Here is a 22744-nt window from a genome sequence, read left to right on the forward strand (position 1 = left end):
TGAAAGTTTAATTTGCAGAAATATTTATTATTATACGCAAAAGTCTTTTTACAGCTATTTGCAGAATTTTTGGGGCGCAGAAATTTCTAGCTATACGGTAACAGGTAATTTTCATGGGGTAAAAATTTCGTTCAACTCGAAAAATGATGAGAACAATTTCGTTTGACTTCATTGCCTGCATGCACTGCATTTGCATGCGTTCTGGTAAGCCATGCCTATATACATTTTCGTGGGGGAAAATTTCATGTAAGTCAGGCTTGCTTACGAAAATAACACCCCACGAAAATTACCCGCTATACACTGGGATCTCCTATCTCTTGTTACAGTATTAAACCTTGACCACCATGCATATAATTATATAGGTGAACAAAGAAAGGAAGTGGGCGGGGGAGAAGGATAAGGTACCGATGACCACCATGTACATGTTGACTGAATTTTTTTGACAAGATTCAAAGGAAGTGCGAAGAACCCAGCTACAATTGATCGATCTATTTATACGAAGAACCCAGCTATACAATCGATCGATCTACATTGCATGGAACCTCTGTTACCAACCACCTCCGAATAAAGGCCAGTTGCTATAAATTATGACGGCCAGGCACCCAGGTCCCAAATGAACAGTTTGTGTACAAAACAATTAACCTATCAACAAAGGCCACCTCTGTATATATAAAGGCCAAAACATTTTTCCCCAAAGGTGTCCGTTATAGAGAAGTTCCACTGTATTTATATAGCTTGCCTTCTAGAATTGCACATGTACAATCTGCCAAATTATATCCATTGCAGTAACAATCAGCATAATAATTATAGAATCCATTATGTATACGTCATTGTCTTTTCAAGAAAAAGTTTACTGTGGCTTGTCATTATAGCATTTCTTCCCACTGCACTGTTTCATGCCAGAATTAACGGCACACTCGGCATAGACATCGGAGGGTATAGCCACAGGGCAACTCTCGACAATGTCAACAACATACCACTGAATTTTGACAGAAGGAGCAGAGGAGACCCAACGTTGAATGACTTTGACCATCTCATGAGCAGATACATCTTCCAGGCCAAATAAAGTGGTCCTATAAAGTCAGAAAAAAAAATATAGAATTACATCATTGAGTATCTCGATTACGGAATATGCCAATTTTCTACAAGCTGTAAGCTGTTACTATAGCTGTGTGCAATGCTTACTTACAGTATATTTGTCTTAGTTGATAATGTTTACCTGAAGTGGGCCTCAGTCTGGGATGAACGACAACTGAAGAAACTCCTTTCTACCGAAAAAGGAGAGTGTGTCGAATTCGTGAAATTGATATGTGGCAGTACCACTTCCTGAATGGCTCCAAAGAAAGCGAGACTGACTTCATTGGCCCTTGATTCCTGTATAATTATAATCATTAGCAAATGTCACGGTAAGCATTAATGTATATAGGTAGCCATTGGGCTAGCTTAGAATATGCTTTGAGTGAGGGGGATCCAAGTATAGCTCACCACCTGAATTTTCAGAATCATGCATGGAACATTTGTAAAGACCTAGCCATGAAGCTACTTCACCTAAACTCACTCTGTACAATTACTTATGACCATGCACCACAGTACTTACTTCCCAATTCAAACAGCTACCCGGAGTAGGTGAAAACATCAACTGCATCTTTGCCTCATCTGTGAGAAAAAATATGGTAATTAATGAGCTTATAATTATAAAAGTCATGTATAATGATTAAAGAAGGAGTAGACAATTATTAGTTGAAACCAGTGCTCTGAACAGGTATAAGCCATGCATACATGCACGCAGAATAAATTATAGCTAGCCTATACTGTGTAACATGTGTTCCAGTCGAAATGACGAGAGAAAGTTGATAACTGTACAGTAGAGTGAAGAACTTACCCACACAGATTGGTGCAGATGAAGACCAGCCAACACGGCTAGGGTAATAGCTGTATCTGTAATGGTAATTACTGTATTGGCAGTTTCTGGTTGAACTGCCAATCAAATTGTAGCCTTCGTTACAGCTGTAACTGGCAGTCTTCCCTACTGTTGTACCGGTAGAGGTATCCACACGTCCATTTCTTGGGACTGGCAGAGGCCCGCAATCATCTATATTAAATTAGAGATGCAGTCAAGTACTACTATATACTTTTATGACATATAAAGCCATCTTCGGTTTTATCAACAAGCTGTGGAACTTATTGACAAATTAGGCTTAGATTACCACATGTTATAGGCGGCATATTGTTCAACTGAGATTGAGGATTAAAAATAGCCACGATGAACTGGGGCACATCACAGATAATGAGCACTCACAGCCACAATAGGGTCTTGTTCCACTCCATCCTCTGTTGGTGCAAGTCTGTTCAGAATTACCAACCAAGCTAAATCCTCGGTTGCAAGAGAATCTAGCCACTCTCCCAGGAATATAAGGAGAGTCATACGTCACAAATCCATTGCCAATTGAGAAATCAGGGCAGAGTCGTAACTGAGCTGCATACAATGCAATGGTATAATGTGAAAACACAAAATGTACAGCCTATAATTAAAGAGTCATGGTGCTACAGTATAGCCAACTATAATGACTACAATATCTAATACTATACCATAATATCCAATGTTTTGCAAGCATCAAACAGAGCTTAATTTGTGCTTATGGCATCACAGAATATACTCTATACTTAGACTCGTGGTGAGCTGTCATTTTTGCACAGTGAAAAGTAGACTAGTCAAACTCAGTGTAGAATCCAGTCAACATATCAGATAAGATTGGTGGCTGTGTTTTCAATTCATGGCGCCATTTTTCTGCACGTGATACTTAGACTATATATCGCAAAACTATATACTATAGCTATACAAAAAGTCTCCTTGTGTCAGTAATAATGGTGGTGAGCATTCAATGTCACTATATCAATGATATTGTGGTATAACTGCATGCCGTCTAGGCACTTGAGTAATAGTGGCAAACGTTGCACAAGATTCTACACACAGTTTTACCTAGCCTCGATCTCAGGCCGCACTTCCCACTTCACTTAGGGAAGTGGGCTTGGTATCGACTGCTTGCGCATGCGCTAATATCCCCCTGGTATCTGGGGGCTTAGGATAACATCGTATATGCTCAGTAAAACTATGACATCACAACGAATGGAAGTGGATTGAAGGAAGTAGATAGAAAGTTCGATTGAAGGTTTCTAGCCCATCGGATAGCATTCTCTGATAGCTACCCTTAGCCTGCTATGTTAACAAAAGACTCACAACCTGCAACAGTGTGGATGACAATCGTCTGAACTGAGTGAAAGCTGACAAAAGCCTATATGGACAGGCCACGCCCATTTAACATTAACTTTGGTGAAAGTCTACTATACTACTGCTACTGCAGAAAAAAATAGCGGTACACAAACCTACACAGCTCTGTCTCTAGCTAGCTAGCTATATAGCTCTGTGTATGACTTTTAGGATATTTTCTCTGTATTATAGGAAATTTTACGGGGAAAAAATATCCAATAATTTTGCGCATGCGCAAGCAGTCGATAGCAGGCCTTCTTTTCTATGAAGGCCAGTGAAGGAGGCTAAGTTTAACCATGCAGCCACTTTTCGCCATGCAAAAGTGACGGCTCGCGAGTCTTGTATGACAACTATATCATGATTTTTGCCTGCATGATCACAAAAGTTTGACCAGAAAAGTGTCAAACATTGTGGCAATAACTGTCTATATGCAGGTGACTTATAGATATACATGTAATAATATACTGGAAAACAATGTTATCTCAATCCTCAAACACAATATGCCTTATAATTTATGTAAGCCATGCAGTACGAGAGTGCATGCATGGATCGAAAAAATAGCACATAATTATACTCACAATAAGTGTACAATCCGATACACTTGCTAGTGGAAGAGTTGATACTTGTGTAGTTTGTTTCGGATACATACTCAGCAGTGATGTTGCCCGAGCCATTGACACTCTGAACATCACAGCAGTACACTCCAGTTGGGCCGTATTCTGAATAACTGTTCAAATGCAGCTCTTGGCGTGCTCTGGTCACATAAAAGTTGTTGACCCGCTGGGAACTGCTAACAACCTGCAGAATCAAGTGCAATCCACATGCGCATGCACAATCATGCAATATTGTATGATGTGCTATTAGTGACTGGAGTTTGTACAGCAATTAAACCCGTATCACATCCAGTCAAGTAATTGCACGTCAATAACAACGTATTGTTCTCGAATAAAGGATTAATAGCACAATTAACAGGCACTGGCAAGGTTAATAGCACTCGGCTACACCTCGTGCAATTAATCTCATAACTATATTATTGCACTTTTACCATGCATACTTATATAATACACACAGTTAATAGACACTATAATTCTTTTATTACAGCACTGCTATAGATATAGGTAACGTATATAGCCACTAACCTGCCCGTCGGGGTAGAACCACTCTCCATTCTCCTCGTTTTCAAATGGATCATCAACATCACGACAGCAGTTAGGAATTTCAGTGTGGCACACAAGAGGTCCTTCGTTAGTATAGGATGTCCGACTAGACCAAGAGTAGTAAGACGAGTATTCACGACCAACTCGGCTGATGTCTATGACACTGTTGGCAAGTACTCTCCTGCCATATCTCTTCAGGGTGAAGTCTATAACGACAGTGAACACATGCACTGATTGATTACTTATACAATTGGCATGGTATAATAGCTGAAAGAATGCAGGGTTACTGAATGCAGCTATAGAATGTGCAGCATGCATATACAGTCATATCTCCACTGTATAACTATAATATATAATATATTCCATTACCTAAACCATTCACAGCTAGAATGCAGCTCCCAATGAGCACCAAAAGAATCAGTGCTGTCTTCATGTCTTGCTGAAATCACTGAGAGTCTTGCTGAAATCACTGACTCAAAATTTAATATAGACTGGCAGTGTCAACCTGTGCTTTTATACAATGCATTGCCATAATTATAATTATTATACCATCATGAATGACATCTATAGGAGGATGACCATATCCTGTTGACATACACTTGCCATCTTCATGCACCCATGCACACAATAGATTTTCCCAAAAGGGAGTGCATGCTTTGCCATACACTTGCCGTCTTCACCATGCACACAAACTATTATAGATTCCCAAAATGGAGTGCATGCTTTAACACACATGCACTTGCCGTCTTCACCACGCTTTTGGTTGCGTATATTGCACACTTCATTTTTTTACATTGTTGTGACAATCGTATAATGCATGTATATCTATAATTATGTATACAAGATCAAAGACGGTACGCGAGTCCAGTCCAGTGAATATATAGACACCCAGTCTAATTAAATACAGCAGCAGCCTGCACAATCATGCAAGCATGTATCTGCCTATTATATACATTATTTTCTTATCCACTGCATGTTGCTAATTATGCATGTCAACACTATTAACACAACCAGCAGTGGCCATTAAAGTCCGACATGCATGCATGCACAAATCACAACAAGTGCTAGTGTATTTGACCTGCATGGACGTTATCATGTGACCACAATGACGTTAATGTCCTGAACTTGTAGTGATTCGTGCACACACGTCGGACCTCTGGCGTAGACACATGCATCAGAGGGTGTAACCACATGGCAACTTTTGTCAAATAAAAATACCACTAAAAGGACCAGATGAGATCCAGTGTACAAATAACCCCTGCAGCCATACTGTCACAGTACGATACAATGCCATATAGACAGTATAGAGTCCAAACAACTTCCCTTCCCATACACTATGAACTTATATCCTGTGAGACCTCCACATCCTGACTCAAAAGGGGTTTCCTTCTATATAGCTATCTAGCTGACTCAACTTGAGTGAACTTCATCATACACGATTAGTATAATATGATTACTCGTGCAATAAGAGATTAATAGCACGAGTAATAAGCACTGGCAAGCTTAATAGCACTTGGCTATGCCTCGTGCAATTAGTAGCCTTGCCATTAATTGCTTGTTACTCGTGTTATTAATCCCATATTGCACTCTTAGCCATATACTATTAATCGTGTGATCCGGCCTATTTAATACTATAAAGCGCACTGGAATTTGTACAGCGAAGCAGTGCATGCAATAACATTTTTATAGCATAATTATCACACCCATACCAGTAAAAGAATAGGGTGGAGCTAACAAAAAGAACGAAATATTAGCATTACAGTGACCGCTCAAAGTTTCAAGACCTCAAATGTTTGTGATTTAGCTATACCTGCATTCTATCGAATCTGTATCATCAACAGCAGCATTTAACTGAGCCTAGCTTGCAGACTACCTGCTTGAAGCTATGCTATATACTGTATTTTATAACCATAGGGTTGTTGGTTATGGTCGTGCTAACTAATTGACTAGCACCACAACAAAATAATTACAAAATGGAAATGGTTCATAAATAAAATAAAAAATAAGAGAGTTGGTCTTCTATTGGAGTGGTGCTGTAATTAAAAGAAAGACGGTATATACCGTAACCTTAACGATACTATCATGCAGAATGCGATATACCTTTGCAATGTGAAAACTGCTAGGATTGTCCAGGGGAAGCACCAAAACGCGTAAAACAAGAAAGTGGTAAATAGCCGTACGGCAATCTGATAACGTTGTTCACATGTACCGTATAGCGGGTACGTTTCGTGGGGTAAAAAATTCGTTCAACTCGAGAAACGGTAGTTTTCGTGAGTAAAAATTTCGTTTAGTCTCGTGGCTGCACGGCATTCCTACGTTCAGATAAGCTACACCTACGATAAAATTTCGTGGAGGTCAGCCTGCCCACGAAAATAACGAATATTTTACCCCACGAAAATTACCCGCTATACGGTATACATACGGCACAGATTTTTTGGCTTGCATTTTGTACATACAGTGCATGCACATGCACATTTTGGGGGACGGGGACTAAAGTCCCTAATTCAATGTCCAATAAATTTATAGATTTCATCAAATGGAAATGTAGTGTGCGAGAATGCTGCACTACGCATGTCGTACCTCCTCTGAGCTGTACATATTCATTATAGCCTCCTTCGCAGGCTCTCCTTTTTCTATTCTTTGTCACAATAGATAAAATACGGGACAAATTGGAGGAACAAAGAAAGAAAGAAGGAAGAGACAAAGAAAAAGGAGAGCCTGCCTTGCTAAGTCACGTGACGGTAGATAAGTGGTAGACAAGTGAAAATGAACGTGGGCAGTCACTTGCTGGGCAAAGAGCTACGCATTGCAGACTCTCTCATAAAAGCTGTAGCATAGATAGTATGCTAGAATCAAGTGTGGACACATTATAGACGAGGGCTTACGTTTATTATGGCCGATGTGCTAATACTGCATTTCACCTATTTATTTTGCAAGTGATTAAATTTCTTGACGAGCACTTCCTTTCTACACAAACATCTTCAAGACATTCTGCATTCAGTTTCTAAACAAAAACGACGCTATATACGACTATTTTCTGCAGATTTGCGATTGCTTTCACGAGGCAGATGACCTAGCTCTCAGCCAGGCTCTCTCTCACACAGCAATACTCCATGGACAAGTTTTCCTCTGCACTGTTCTGAAAAGGCTACAATGCCACCCCAAATAAACAAACATAGCTATACAATAGACTCGTTAATCCGGTCATCACCCTTAATCTTGCAATTAACTTGGACAGAATAGCGAGGTGGCTGTATTTCAGAAAATAACCGCAGCTAAATAGCGATCCCTATACCTCAACTAATGCAGTTCTGTCTCAGAGATAATGAATCATTAATGCTCTGTATTTCCAATTTGATCTGCCAAACCACACCCAAAACATCAGTATCTGGCTGTAATAAACGTACATTAAAAATCTAGTTTGGGGCAGCCAGAATTGACCGGTATACGGTATAACGAGTGGCCACATTTCAGAGCGAGTTTTGTCAGTAAAGATTAAGCTAGCAATATCTGATGTGCCTAACGAAACGACCGGTAATAATTCAGGGTTTCATCTAGAATGAAAAGTTGGGGGGGGGGGGAGGTTTGGGCGCGCGTAAGCGTTTGATGTTGTTGTTCTAATGTGATGATGCCATGTAGTACAAGTTGGATGATGTCTCATATAGCTAATTTGATGATGTCATTATTCTACAACATTTTTGGGGGGAAGCTAAGCATTTTGGGGGGGTGGGAGAGGTTCACCCCTGCCCCCCGACTAGATGAAACTCTGGGTACATTAATTGAGGTGACATCAAGGTGACCGTACTTCAGAGAGCCAAAGTAGTACCTCGATAATGAAGCATTATTTTGTAAATCCACAAATTGCAATCCAAGAAAACGTGACTAGAAGCCTATAGAAACACTTGCTTACACTTCCATTTATCATTGAGCAGCTGTAGCAGCTAGTACACACAGCCCGGACAGACAGACAGACGGACACACAAACACACTATCGTATACCCCTATGCATGCGCATGTGCACTGAGGCATAATAATGTATTACTAAGACCACGCATGCATGTCATTATGTATAAGTCAGTCAATTGAAGGAGTATAATTATACTGGCTGAGGCATGCATTGCATATCACTAATATACTGAGGAGCATGCAACCAGTGCAGAAGCCACTAGAGTCTATTTGTGCTGAGTTTGACCATCATAAAGTTGTAATAACTTTGTCATACTTTACTGAAATTCAAGGTTTCATATACCATTGGAATCCTTGTTAAAAAGCCGCGCTTCTATCTATATGCTGTAGAGCTGGTAAGCTCCAACCAGCTAAAAGTTAGCATTTTCCATGCAGACTGAGTCCCAGGCATACTTTTCCACCACATAAAGCATAAATAAAGCCATAATTGACCACGTAACTTCCGGGGTCAAACTCAACGCAAATATACTTTATCAAGCTAAGAAGCTAAATCTACTACACATGGTCTACAGCTTATAAAATGGTATTCATAACCCACAACCCGTGTGTAGATGAATGACTGAACTACAACATATCCAAAAATTGTTCCATGAGGTGGTGGGTTTGTGGTGATTAATAGAATAACAGCAAATTGTTATAGTGGGTAATCGGTTAGAGTAATAAAACAGTAATCTTGTACAGCTAAGGTCCTAGACTTCATCACATAATTGTTCAATGGTTTAGGTATCCTGGCCATCCCTTTATGGGTGTTACAAATGTTCACAGTGTTTATAATTCATGATTTACAGGTTTTTAGGTACACTTTTGGTTAGAGTAATATCTTCTGAAAATTTTATAGCTTAGCTTTAAACGTTTCCTGGTAAGTTTACAAATAAATGGGCTACATTTTAATACTAAGAACATCCTCTATGCTTATTCCATTGTTGAGATATCACTGAAAAACTACACATTCTACTATTTTCTACCGTTTTGATGACATCAGCAGCTGCTAACCACAAACCGATGACATGTGGTTGATTAAAGCATCATGTTTGTGGTTTGCAGCTGCTGATGTCATCAAAACAGTAGTAAATTATGTAGCTTTTCAGTGTTATCTCAGCAAAGGAATAAGCATATACATGTATAGGATGTTCTTGGTATTAAAATGTAGCCCATTTATCTGTAAACTTACTGCATAAATTTGAAAGCTAAGATATTAATTTTCCAAAAGTTATTACTCTAACCAAAAGTGTACCTGAAAACCAGTAAATCATGAATAATTATTATTAACACTGTGAACATAATTATTTAAACGAGCATGTTGGCTTTATAAGGCGCGGTTAATGTTTAGATTCACTTCTGCCTGTTGCGGTACAAAAAGGCCTGTGCCCTGGGCAGACCTTTGACCCCAGCTCCAACATTCAAATACAGCTCTCGTTTCTTTTCCCGCTTCATAGCCCTTTCAAACGATTTAGACAGCTCTGCGCATTTTATACCAGGGTGGGGATACATGCACGTGGTTTTTTTTTAACACAAGCAAACAAAAAACACATAATGGCTACTTATACAGAACAAGCGCAAGCAAGACTCAAGGTACCACAGAAGCCCATTACATAAATAAGAAAGAAGATAAAATGTACATCTATTCAGTTTCAGGTACGGTACAGCCAGCATCCTCCAGTGCACTTTCTGGAGGAGTTCCAGAAGTTGCTTGCGCTGTTTCCCGACGTCACTCTTGACGAAATTGATTCGGCGCCATCCGAAGGTAACACTGGAAAGTAAATATTAGAATGATTATTTCAAATACAATTAAACTACCATCAGTGTCAAGCAGTAATACATCCAGTGCCAGTGGTGAAGCTGCTCCCCCTCCAGTGAAGAGGCCAAAGAGAGGTAATTCTAGAGGAATTAATTTCAATAATTATCACGTGATATGGATGACGATCACTTATCTTTTGCACAGGTGTTTCTCGAGTAAGGACGGTTGGGGGTGAAGCCGGTCCTTCGAGGCCTAAGAAAGGTGAATGTCACTAACCTGTACATATGAATAAAATGAGTGGTACTTTCCTTAGGTCCCGGAGGGTATGATCACGTTGATCCTCCGGTCTTGAACGGAGAGGGTCCCTGCCCGTACTGCCACCTGTCACCGTGTGTCAGAGCCAGACCACCCAGCTGGCTGATTGGAAGCGCTGCACCTAATTTGGGGAATATGGTGAAGCGCTTCAAACTATACCGCAAGTATTGGACGCTGCTAGGTCAGTTGGGGGTATGGAATCACCCTCTATATATGGCATATAAAGTGACCAAAACCAGTGCCCATGACAAGAGGGATGTGATGCCTGACTGTGTATTGAGAGTAAGTTTTAAATGATGCCCACTTTACAGTGCAAGTACGATCAATTGCTATATACCTTTTCCAGGAGGTGCGTGAACGATTTCCGAATCCAGATATGGAGTTCCATACACAGACTTCCAGTCTTCTACTTCCTTTATTGTTTAATTATGTAAAATGCCATGTAAAATGCTGATTGGCTAGTCAAAATGTGCACGGATACGTACTTACTTTATATGTCTTCATAAAGATCTTCGTCAAGTACATGTACACCATCGTTTACTAGGTCCTCGTTTTCATCTACTGGCTCATCTGATTGCTCAGGTTGCACGTCCTCTACAAACTCACTGCACATATATACATGTAGCAAGATTATATGTAATAAATTATGTAGATTGCACATTATATGCAGTACCTGAGGTCAACTTTTCTCTGCTGCTCGTAATTCTCCCATATTTCTTCGGCAAAGTTGAACGATTTTTCCTTCAGCACTCTCATGGGAGTCCTACGATCCGGTCTTTTCATGTCCTGAACCAGTCGTTCACTTGTACACTCTCTACGTACATTCTCGTTCTGAAGTAAACAAATGAATGAATGTACAGTCACACATACATTTTATTGGCCTTGAGTCTGCTGAGCAGCACATTGTTAGACCTAGCCAGCCACTTCAAAGGCACTTGTATGGTGTCATCTGGGAACTGCTAACAACCTGTACCCAGTCCATAATAGCAAGGTCCATTCTCATGTTGAATGTAGCTTCCCCGAAGTGTACACGTTTTGAGATGTATGTGAGCAGCTGGTGATTGAAAGACTCCACCCAGAATGTGTCTCGACACTGTAAAAACAACATCATAGGAATTTTAATAATAATTAGAAAAAAACCTCACTCGACAATATGATTCGGCATTCTTGTAAATAAGGGTGTCTTTTAGTGCTGACGTGAATGACTCGATTGCAAGAGGATCCTCTAGTTTTATCTTCGTGGGCTTGTACCCTGGACGCTTACAGGGTGACGCTTCGTTACAATCTGAGTGCTCGTTCTGAGAACACGATTATAAATGTTATTGGTGTACAGAGTACGGACAACTTGTTATCATACACACTCACCTGAAAATGTTTAACGATATTCAGAATGTTCTTTCTTAGATTGTCTGCTGACTGCTCACAGTTCTTCATACAGTAGTACAAGTGAACTTTCGTACTTTTACCTATTGACGAATATTTTTATGTTACTGAGCACTTATATAATCAAAGCTTACGCTTGTCAGATAACTCTGGAAACCACGTCTTTCCTTGAGCCTTTTTGGTCCCAATTGCTACTTTCTTCATATTCTTCGCTACATTCTTAGTGCCTGAAAATACGCGGACACAGTAATAATTGAGATTTGAGATTCTACACACTTACCATGCCATGTGTCGTACGAGTTTGTAAGGTTGAGATCATCAGTGACAAATCTCTTGACTACAGGCTGATTATCATGCGCTACTTCAACAATATTGAGACCTGAGACATAATATCCACAAAAAATAAACACAACCTCATAATGTTGATGCCTGAACATACCTTTATCTATGACTTCCGGAAGAACTATCTTAGTACACGCTACTTCTCGAGTCTGAGCACAGATGTGTTCTTTCCTGGAAACAGTCGAACACCCAACAATTCTTTTCGTACTAGAAAAAGATAATTTTTATATGATAAACGACAGCAGCACACTTGTAGATAATGAAAATAATTAGTTTACCTTCCCGAGAGGCAGGGAACAGTCGTGTGATAAGCATTTGCTGTTGAGTCGTGGCGAGCATCTGTTATTACCCACTATTGATAAAGTCATTACTGAAAAACAAAAACAAAACTAGCACATAAGAATTAATTACCTCACCGTCCTGCGAGTAACCAGGTAATGCCTTCACTTCGTCAATCGCTCTCAACATGGATGCCTTGGCACAAGCGTTCACGACGTCTAAGTATCCACCTTTCTTGTACACTGTAACGTCACAGTGTTTTGTAAGAGTACAGTTATAACATACATGTACACTTACTTGACGAAATATACCATGAACTAACTTTTCCCAAGCCAGCATGACTACTAAAGTGAAGGTACTGGCTTGGGAGAACTCCAGCACAAGTAAAACCATGGACGATCCTGCAATAAATAGAATTCCAAGTTAATCTTGAAAACGTATGGAATTACTCACTTTTGATTGACAAGGTATCGTCCACCGAGTGTTCGCGAGCTAGCCCACCACTGTCACTTTCCACATTTTCCACACTTGAATTCAAATCGGACAACATGCCCGTTCTGAAAAACAATATTATATTGCATACATCATGTATTGGGGTCTATTGGACCAGAAATACCTGGCGAAAATTGGTCGGCCTACGACAATAAGATTGGCACTGGTCACATGCTTGGGATAGGCCAGTGAAAAGACAGAACAAAGTCTTCAGTTCACACACGAACAACTGTTCATCACTAGCGTCAGTATTGCCAGTAAATATTCCTGAACAAGAAGTAACGTCTTTATACAAACTTATCAAAGCTATTGACACACACAAACCTGAATTCTCCAACATTGGGAAGACTTTGGATTTATCAGATTGTAGGTCTTCTCTCTCAGGAACAGCACCTGCCTGCTCCTGCTCCTGCTCCAACTTGTCCAACAAAACAGAAATAAGCTCTCTGCTGTCCAAGGGCAATGAGCCTCTAGCTGTAGCAGCAAGAGAACGCTTTGCCCTATCTATCCTAGCTACAAAAGCCTGCTTTAATTGCATCTTCAGTATCGAAATTCAGCTCCATTTGGTACCGAAAACCATGCCTAGCACGCTTCTTCTTGGGTAGAGAACGAGAGTTGTCACATCTTTCAGCCATTTTTTTGCTCTTTTTTGAACAAAGTATCTCGTGAGCCAAGGTGCTACATGCAGGCTATAAGGGGCGTATCAAAGTAAAACCATGTGTGCATGAAGCAAGCAGTGAAGCAAAAGGAGGCCAGAGAGTTTACCGCACGCGGCCATATTTAATCATTTCCGCCTCGAGTGCCCAGGGCACGCCCCTTTTATAGTCAGCATGCTCGTTTAAGACCCATAAAGGGATGGTCAGGATACCTAAACCATTGAACAATTATGTGATGAAGTCTAGGACCTTAGCTGTACAAGATTACCGTTTTATTACTCTAACCGATTCCCACTATAACAATTTGCTGTTGTTCTATTAATCACCACAAACTCACCACCTTATGTTTCCATGGAAACATTTTTGGATATGTTGTAGTTCAGTCATTCATCTACACATGGGTATCAACACCATTTCTTAGAAAAGATATTTACATTTAAGTACAACTACTCATACATTTGTGATAATCTACTCTCTAGACTAAATGAACTGTATAATTATATCCAGGTCACGATATATGAGTTAGTGACTAGTTGGATAGACAACTCATTACTAGTGTCCACACCGAAAGTTGAATATTCATAAATGATAACAATTATTATAGATATCTACATAATTATTCATTGTTTTATCCACAGGTTATATACATGTAGTGGTTTACTGCGGCTTATCATCGCATTTCCCCCAACATTGTTTTATGTCAGGACTCAAACACTCGGCATAGACATCGAAGGGTATAGCCACAGGGCAACTCTTGATAATGTCAACAACATACCACTGAATTTTGACAGAAGGACCAGAGGAGACCCAGCGCTGAATGACTTTGACCATCTCGTGAGCAGATACATCTTCCAGGCCGATTAAAGTGGTCCTAGCCAGAAAAACAAAAAATTTAATGCATTCTGCCAATTTCGGAAGCTATAAGTATCGTTGAGTATATCTGATTAATGGCTAATCGTTAACCCATACCAATTTTTAAGCTTGTAAGCCGTTACTATAGCTGTGTGCAATGCTTGCTTACAGTATTACATAGTTATCTTAGTCGATAATGTTTACCTGAAGTGGGCCTCAGTCTGGGATGAACGACAACTGAAGAAACTCCTTTCTACCGAAAATGGAGAGTGTGTCAAATTTGCAAAATTGATATGTGGCAGAGCAATTGATGCATAATTGAGTAGCACTTCTTCAATGGCTCCAATGAAAGCGAGCGTGATCCTATTGGCCCTGGATTCCTGTATAAAAAGCAAATGCCATGGTTAGTATACTCTCATACATAGATCAACCGCCTATACGCCTGCCTGTTCATACAGTTTGCAATTGGGACTTCTTATACAAGCACCATGAATGGAATTTACAAGATTCCCAAATACTTATAATAGCTTTACCATGGAAGACATTTTGAGTTAGGGGGGTCGGTGGGCGCTAGCCCTTCACTTCAATTTTAGGGGCATATGAGGTGATTCAGATTAATGGAGCATTTTTCAGAAAGGAATTGAAGGCCTATTGGAGTGTGTACTGAAGAGCAACACTATAAAACGAGTGATTCAAGCTGCGCTGTGCTAATCAGATGATGCTATAAAAGATTCTGAAGAGACTGCAACAGCCTTCACTGTAAGTAAAAGTAACCACAACTCGAGAAAGAAGCTTTAGTTTAACGAATCAAAATCAGACAGACAAGTCAGCTTACCGTATCCCTGGTGCGGCTACGCCTAAGGCATAAAAATATTGTAAGAACACTACACATGCAGACCTATAATTATTTGATTACAGAAACTTTTACAGGAGAAAGCATGCCGAGAAGCAGGAAAAAAGGGCAAAATCTTGTTTTTGGTTCCCATACACAATCAATTACGGCCAGATTATTGGCTTGGTATAGGCTAATGGCGCTAGTACGTGGTTCACCATACTGCTACATTCATGCAGATCACTGAGTCAGTATCCGAGAACTGATTTACCGTCACTGCTTCAAAAGCTTGCCTAAACTTACTGTGTTCAAATACTTACGACCACGCACATACTTACTTCCCAATGAATCCAAGCAGCTACCCGGAGTAGGTGAAAACATCAGCTGCATCTTTGCCTCATCTGTGAGGAAAATTCAGATGTACGTAAATAGTATACTGAAGTGTTACATATAGCACGAGACCGCGAGTGTTTTATGAAATATATACGTAGGCCCATGCAAGCACGAGGGCGAATATAATATCGCTATTCCGGCTCCCTGAAGTACGGCCACCTCGATATACCGGCCATTTGGCTTGGCACGGAATGCTAGCTATATGTTTACTGCACAAAACTCACCCTGAAGTACGGCCACTCGCTATGTATACAGAAGGAGAGAGAGACGAATTTTTTGAAAAGTAACAAGAGCATCAAAAATGAATTTGGCACCTCATAAATTATTAGTTAAGGGTAAGTGGTTCCACCCTCTTGATCTAACTTAGTAGCTCTGTCTAAGATGTCTCAGTCGATTACCCCCCCCCCCCCCTCCTCGAAGCATTGCATACGTACTTATTACTAATTTTCTTTTCTAAAGAATTTTCTGCGTCACCATTGCATTTATCCCCACACCATTTCATGTGAGGACTCACACACTTGGCATAGACACCGGAGGGTATAGCCACAGGGCTAGGCCTTGGTGGATTATGCTAGTAAGAACTCCTGAGCATTGAGAATGGGAAAAATAGGTACATTTTCTGACGTTGACAAGAAAATAGGCACAAACGAGATTTATTAAGTCTCAAAGCAAAAAACTGTCTTAATTGATTACATGTATAGAAGACCACCTACAGCTGGCTGTTACTTATGCTATGAAATGTGTATGTCGTTCCTGAAATCCTGTATATAGTCTACCGTGACTCAAACTAGACTCCTGTCAAATCAAACACTTTATATATACCGTAAAGCGGAAAATGTTTGTGAGGTGCAAAATTTCGCGTTTTTCAAGGGCCGAGCAGCTAACACAAACATTAAAACTGGGATAACCACCACCTGGTATTTCATATGCAAAGCTAGCGCTATTGGTGCTAGGGTATGGTTTCCTGACATTGAAACAGAACCCACGCTGAGGGCTCTGTAGCCAAAGAGACGCTCACTATACATGCAGTAGCACGATTAGATAGGTGGATGACAAATTAGAAAAACATAGTGGAATAACTATAATATTATAGAGAAAATAGGTGACCAATTAAGTGACAATTGAGCATTATTATAAGGACCAGAAGAGACCCAATTAACGTTGAATGACTTGACCATTATCTCATGAGCGTTTTTGACTGAATAGAAAGTGGTCCTATAAATTATAGCCTAGTCTTATATACATCCAGTCAAAAAATAACTTGTGCGATCCTCTCCGAACTATAAGAATTGTCAGAGATTTCCATAGATCTAATATATAGATCTAGCTATTACCAAACATCAGATTTTTCTTAGGGTCTGAGCTCTGCGACCGTCGCGTTCACATTAATTCTCAACTGTGCATGTATACATCTATATACAGTCAGTGGAACCTCTATTAACAACCACCTCAGAATAAAGGCCAGTTGCTATATAACGGCCAGGCACTCAGGTCCCAAATGAAAAGTTTGTGTACAAAACAAACTCAGTCTCAACAAAGGCCACCTCTGTATAAAGGCCAAAACATTGTTAATTCCCCAAAGGTGTCGATCCGTTATAGAGGGGTTCCACTGTATACACGCAGAGCATCAGTTATAGCTAGTCTGGGGCTGCAGATGTTATAAAAATTGTGTACTATAATTATACGGTAGCGAATTTCAGCGAATTTGTAATTAACGCTAAATTATGTCCACGCTAATAATTAACGAGCGTTTTGTATTTAATTGTTAGGTAGATGTATTTACGTTATGTTTAATTTTTAGGACGTAATGCGAGCTAAGGCTGGATTGTTCGAGAGAGAGATCTCGTGTAGAACTATAACTCTGTGTATCTGTATTTTGTGTGTTGTTTTTGTTATTAAACACTCATTGAATACCGTAAAGCGGGTAATTTTCGGGGGACAAAATATTCGTGGTTCAGCAATATTGAGACATTTCGTGGGTAATATTTTCGTGGTTGCTGCTTGGATTGTAGGTAAAGGTAGGCAAGGTCGCTTCATTCGTGGTCAGACCTCCAACCACGAAAACCACAAATATTTTGCCCCACGAAAATTACCCGCTATACGGTAGCTAGTCCTATCTAGAGTGAAGGGCCGCTCGGTGACAGTGCTAATAATTATTTGCTGCAAATCCGCCAAAATTTGAACAGAAAAACAGAAATTACTAGTCTATATAATAGTGTGTCCATTTCTAAAATGAATTAGAAACAATTAATTGGTTACAACGACTTTACGTGACAATTGAAATCTATTGCTGCATGCTATGATGGACTCGAGCCAGCAGGTCATGGTAAAGTAGCGACCACCCTAAACTTCTTGACTGTGAGCGAGTGCCCTCCCCCTCCTCCTGCGTTCCTCATGAACCTATAGAAGTCACCAGGCTGTGCTAACTTGATGACAGGATCATCTCTTAACTCAGCATTTGCTTCCATCTCATCGTGCTCAGCAATCCCAAACACTCGTCTTTTTTCTGCCACCACCACAGGAGAACTGCTTGTATTAATCTGTCTCATCAATTGCAGAAATATCTCGCCTTTTCGATTTCCGTAACCTTGATCTTTCCACACCACAGATAGAGAAAGCTTCTTAACAATACTTGGTAGGATAGGACCATCGAAATATAGTTCAGGTGCCCAGTGGCCTGAACGTGGACCTCGTATTTCAAAGTCTTTACCGTGGACAATCATGAAGTGGGGAAGCACAGAGTGGAGACGATGACAGGTCTGGGAGAGTCTAGCTACATCCTCTGGGCAAAGCAAGTCAGCCACATGAGATAACACTAGATCTGGGAAGTCTTCAAACTGGTTTGCCATTCTAGCTATTATAATGCTAAGTCATCAGGTAATTCCCCCTTTAGTGTCTACACATAATTATGGCTATTAAATAGCTAGACTTTTAAGCTACGCTCAGCTCCAGGTGAATAGATCATGTTTACACTGCATGAGAGCAGAGGCATGAGAGTACATAATACATGTACTTGGTGGCGGTGGCTTAGCCTCGAATATGTAGATATAAGGTCACCTCTAGCCTATAATTATATGTAGTAGTTTAGTGTCTGTAAGAGGGTGGTTAAAGTTATGCAAACGAGTGCTCTTGTTAGTACCACAGTTGCTGGCTCTAGTACTAACCTCAATACAGGCCGCTCATGGTATCGAGGCTCAGTAGCGCAGGAGGAGCACATTACAGTAATGTGCTCCTGTTCTAACCTTCACAGTTGCCTTAACATGATTATTCGAGACTAAGCTGCTGTCACCAACAATACTGTAATAATTATAGCAGGTAATTTTCGTGGTGTAAAAATTTCGTTCGAAAATGGTGAGAAAAATTTCGTTTGACTTCATTGCCTGCACTGCATTGCATGCGTTCCAGTAAGCCACGCCTACGTTTTCGTGGGGGTCAGCTTGCCCACGAAAATAACGAATATTTTACCGCATGAAAATTACCCGCTATATGGTGCTAAACACGTACTGCAACGTGGGATGTCCTATTTCTTGTCAGACCATATGCATATAATTATAGGCAAACAAAGAAAGGAAGTGGACGGGGAGAAGGACAAGGTACCGATGACCACCATGTACATAATTGTTTGAATTGCCAAGAACCCAGCTACATCGATCGGTCTATTTATAGCTTGCCTTCTAGAATCGCACAGTATACAATCTGCTAAAATTATCAACATTATAATTCTGAACATTAATTTTACAATAATACATCACCAATATCTATGCATAATTATGTACGTCATTGTCTTTTCAAGAAGAAGTTTACTGCGGCTTATCATTGCATTTCTTCCCACACTTTTTCGTGTCAGGATTAACTGCACACTCGGTATAGACATCGGAGGGTATAGCCACAGGGCAACTCTCGACAATGTCAACAACATACCACTGAATTTTGACAGATGGAGCAGTGGAGACCCAACGTTGAATGACTTTGACCATCTCATGAGCAGATACATCTTCCAGGCCGATTAAAGTGGTCCTATATCAAATCAGAAAAACAAAAAAATTTAATGCACTCTAAGTAATTATTGTCGCGTATCTCTGATTACGGTATGTTTCAGCTAGTATGCCAATTTTCAAAGGGAAACAAGCTGTAAGCCGTTACTATAGCTGTGTGCAATGCTTGCTTATTATCTTAGTCAATAATGTTTACCTAAAGTGGGCCTCAGTCTGGGATGAACGACAACTGAAAAAACTCTTTTCTACCGAAAATGGAGAGTGTGTCGAATTCGTGAAATTGGTAAGTGGCAGTAGTACTTCCTGAATGGCTCCAATGAAAGCGAGATTGACTTTATTGGCCCTTGATTCCTGTATAATCACAATCATTAGCAAAATTAATGTCATGGTATAGCATCATCTGCATGCTATATAGCTCAGAATAATATTATGCCTTGAGTGAGGGGAATCAGTGCTTGGAAGTATAGCTCACCACCGAAATTTTTTTCAGAATCATGCATGGAACATTTGTAAAGATCTATAGCCACATTTGTAAAGACCTATAGCCATATACATGCAGCCACTTTACCTAAACCCCCTCTGTACTTATGACCATGCATGCACCATAGTACTTACTTCCCAATTCAAACAGCTACCCAAAATGGGAAGTGCGACCTGGGATCGAGGCTAGGTAAAACTGTGTGTAGAATCTTGTGCAACGTTTGCCACTATTACTCAAGTGCCTAGACGGCATGCAGTTATACCACACTATCATTGATACAGTAACCTTGCATTTTACTGAGCATATACGATGTTATCCTAAGCCCCCAGATACCGGGGGGATATTAGCGCATGCGCAAGCAGTCGATACCAGGCCCACTTCCCTAAGTGAAGTGGGAAGTGCGACCTGGGATCGAGGCTAGGTAAAACTGTGTGTAGAATCTTGTGCAACGTTTGCCACTATTACTCAAGTGCCTAGACGGCATGCAGTTATACCACACTATCATTGATATAGTGACATTGAATGCAAGGTTACTGATTGCAGCTAGCATGCATGTGAAGCAGAAGCATCCACTGTAAACGATATATGTCCTTACCTAAACCATTCACAGCTAGAATGCAGCTCCCAATGAGCACCAAAAGAATCAGTGCTGTCTTCATGTTTTGCTGAAATCACTGAGTCCTGCTGAAATCCCTACTCAAAGTTTAATGTAGACTGCATGCGGCAGTGTCAACCTGTGCTTTTATACCCATTGCCAATAATCATTTATTATTTGCACCATAAATTATCATGAATGACATCTATCTAGGAGGATGACCATATCCTGTTGTCGTTTTCGCCCACACAAGATTCCAATGCAAAAAGGGAGTATTATAAATCTATCATCTGCATAACTTTGTAGTTTATACTAGCAGGTAGTCTTATTCATTTATAGCAGCAGCCTGCACAATCATGATGTGTATTACAATCTGCCTGCATTATACACATTGTATTATCAAATGACAATAATTATTTCCTTATGTGAATTACTATTCATGGACTATACCTATCACACATATATACATGCATATATACACAAATAAACTAGCTGTGCAGCGGTCTGTTTCCAGATCTTGCCTAAATTTCTATGCAGAGATCTTGAACAGGAGTGAAAGGTGGAGAACACTTCTAAAAGGCTAAATCTACTGCATGCATGGTTGTACCGCACTACAGGTGCTAAAGCCTCGGTGTAATTCAACTTTGCACGCAGGAAAGAATGAAATGATAGAGTGTGATTGTCGCTAAAAGGATATTAAAAGTTTCAAACAAAAACACGCTGCATAGACTATAATAATTGGGACTCTGAGTTAGGAATGTGCAGCCTTAATTGATGCAATAATTGGTGCTGCTCATTATAGATGTTGGCAGTGAAACTTTTGCAGCTCTTTTATCACTCTACATGCATGCATGGTAACTAAAAATAGTTGCACTCTATACTGCAGAGACAACTGTAAGTAGAACAGATACAGATTTTGTAAACAAGCTGAGACTTCAATTGCCTACAAGTATAAGCAAAACTATATAGCCATAACTTGAAAATTATAAGCTTTAGTTTGAAAATCCACAAATCCAGTGACTCTAAGCGTACAGAAACTACTGTATAGAGGGAATAAACTTTCGCAAAATGGATATGACACCGTTAGAAAGGTTTTCGCGGAATAGCAGCCTTTCTGCAGCATACATAATTATATGCATGCATGTGATATTAAATTCGTAGGTATAAATGTTCGCGATACATGCTTAATCAGCAAAAACCACGAACATTTATACCCTCAAAACAATTATACCCGCTTATAATACGTACCTATAATTATCTTCAACTGCATTGTTACAGTAACGGTTTGCTAGCATAGATATATATACGCATGGCTTTGGTCTGGTGAAGCAGTACATTGGGAACAGTACATTGTTGCTTCACCAGACCATATAGATAAAAGAGTAAGACCAACGCCATGCATTATACATGTATAGGTGCATGCATGCATGGCCTTTGCAAGGCCAATTGTGGTTTTGCTATACACTGCCCTCTACTTAGTAATTGCTCCATAGACAACATTACTGCATGCATGCTATTTAAACCACATGTGTACCCTGCATGTGGCCATGCACCTACATGCAAATGGCTTCGAGTCTGGTGAAGCTGTACATTGTAGACTACTTCAAAGGAACTTGCATTGATGCATGTATAAATTTACCATTGTGTGTATACACCACATGCAGAGGGCCCTACCCAATTAACTCACCTAGGATGCATGATAATAAATACCCATGCAATGGCTATGACCCATGGCCTACCACTGAATTTTAACAGAATGACCAGAGGAGATCCAACGTTGGATGACTTTAACGACCTCATAAGCAGATAAATTCTCAAGACCGATTAAATTGGTCTTATATATACACACAAGAGTAGATAAGAGTATACTTATAGAGTGTTGAACTGCTGTAGTAATTGTGGAACCGCATTTGCCTTAGCGGTCATTACTGCATGTCGTCACTATATTCAATTAATGAGTGCTGTTAAGTAAACTGTGGTCTGTGGTTTGTAGCACTATA

General features: G+C 40.1%; 3 protein-coding genes and 2 long non-coding RNA genes across 7 annotated transcripts; 2 read left to right on the plus strand and 3 right to left on the minus strand.

Moving 5' to 3' along the window:
* Positions 1-757: 757 nt before the first annotated feature.
* LOC135338496 (CUB and sushi domain-containing protein 3-like) lies at positions 758-20906 on the minus strand. Of its 2 annotated transcripts, none has more exons than XM_064534661.1 (8): positions 20745-20906; positions 4408-4631; positions 3847-4066; positions 2300-2476; positions 1883-2092; positions 1598-1656; positions 1220-1374; positions 758-1073 (listed from the first exon to the last, which is right to left on the minus strand). In XM_064534661.1, exons 1-8 carry the CDS (start codon positions 20806-20808, stop codon positions 851-853), a joined length of 1332 nt encoding a protein of 443 aa, XP_064390731.1. In that variant the 5' UTR covers positions 20809-20906; the 3' UTR covers positions 758-850. The 2 variants fall into 2 exon arrangements, with proteins under 2 accessions (XP_064390731.1, XP_064390723.1); XM_064534653.1 differs by lacking the exon at positions 20745-20906 and adding an exon at positions 4795-4956.
* Positions 9880-10912, plus strand: LOC135338639 (uncharacterized). Its single transcript, XR_010395688.1, has 4 exons — positions 9880-9963; positions 10021-10390; positions 10443-10726; positions 10791-10912. It is a non-coding gene; the product is annotated as an uncharacterized LOC135338639 (long non-coding RNA).
* LOC135338526 (uncharacterized) lies at positions 9908-14237 on the minus strand. Of its 2 annotated transcripts, XR_010395525.1 has the most exons (17): positions 13265-14237; positions 13065-13207; positions 12902-13005; positions 12746-12849; positions 12581-12690; positions 12448-12521; positions 12267-12376; positions 12108-12206; positions 11962-12054; positions 11810-11910; positions 11590-11742; positions 11418-11537; positions 11118-11275; positions 10934-11049; positions 10782-10857; positions 10189-10565; positions 9908-10141 (listed from the first exon to the last, which is right to left on the minus strand). XR_010395525.1 is itself a non-coding variant. In XM_064534707.1 (15 exons), coding segments are annotated over exons 4-14 (1134 nt in total). In that variant the 5' UTR covers positions 12747-12849; positions 12902-13005; positions 13065-13207; positions 13265-14237; the 3' UTR covers positions 10873-10894; position 10934. The 2 variants fall into 2 exon arrangements, 1 of the variants encoding a protein (XP_064390777.1); XM_064534707.1 differs by lacking the exons at positions 9908-10141; positions 10189-10565; positions 10782-10857 and adding an exon at positions 10873-10894.
* Positions 15795-19481, plus strand: LOC135338631 (uncharacterized). The gene is made up of 2 exons (XR_010395675.1): positions 15795-16008; positions 19229-19481. It is a non-coding gene; the product is annotated as an uncharacterized LOC135338631 (long non-coding RNA).
* Positions 17860-18554, minus strand: LOC135338602 (uncharacterized). Its single transcript, XM_064534716.1, has one exon. The coding sequence runs from the start codon at positions 18520-18522 to the stop codon at positions 17995-17997; it is 528 nt and encodes a 175-aa protein (XP_064390786.1). The 5' UTR covers positions 18523-18554; the 3' UTR covers positions 17860-17994.
* Positions 20907-22744: the final 1838 nt, after the last annotated feature.

The sequence above is a fragment of the Halichondria panicea genome, chromosome 1 (genome assembly GCF_963675165.1).
Source record: "Halichondria panicea chromosome 1, odHalPani1.1, whole genome shotgun sequence".
NCBI classification, from domain to species: domain Eukaryota; kingdom Metazoa; phylum Porifera; class Demospongiae; order Suberitida; family Halichondriidae; genus Halichondria; species Halichondria panicea.

Coding starts and splice junctions, on each gene's coding strand:
- LOC135338526 (XM_064534707.1), bottom strand. Junction 11,911..11,961: donor TCCAGAGTTATCTGACAAGC/GTAAGCTTTGAT, acceptor ATTCGTCAATAG/GTAAAAGTACGAAAGTTCAC. Junction 11,538..11,589: donor ATGCCGAATCATATTGTCGA/GTGAGGTTTTTT, acceptor TTGTTTTTACAG/TGTCGAGACACATTCTGGGT.
- LOC135338602 (XM_064534716.1), bottom strand. CDS start 18,522: ATGGCAAACCAGTTTGAAGACTTCCCAGATCTAGTGTTATCTCATGTG.
- LOC135338496 (XM_064534661.1), bottom strand. CDS start 20,808: ATGAAGACAGCACTGATTCTTTTGGTGCTCATTGGGAGCTGCATTCTA. Junction 2,093..2,299: donor AACAAGACCCTATTGTGGCT/GTGAGTGCTCAT, acceptor AATTTAATATAG/ATGATTGCGGGCCTCTGCCA. Junction 1,375..1,597: donor GTAGCTGTTTGAATTGGGAA/GTAAGTACTGTG, acceptor ATAATTATACAG/GAATCAAGGGCCAATGAAGT.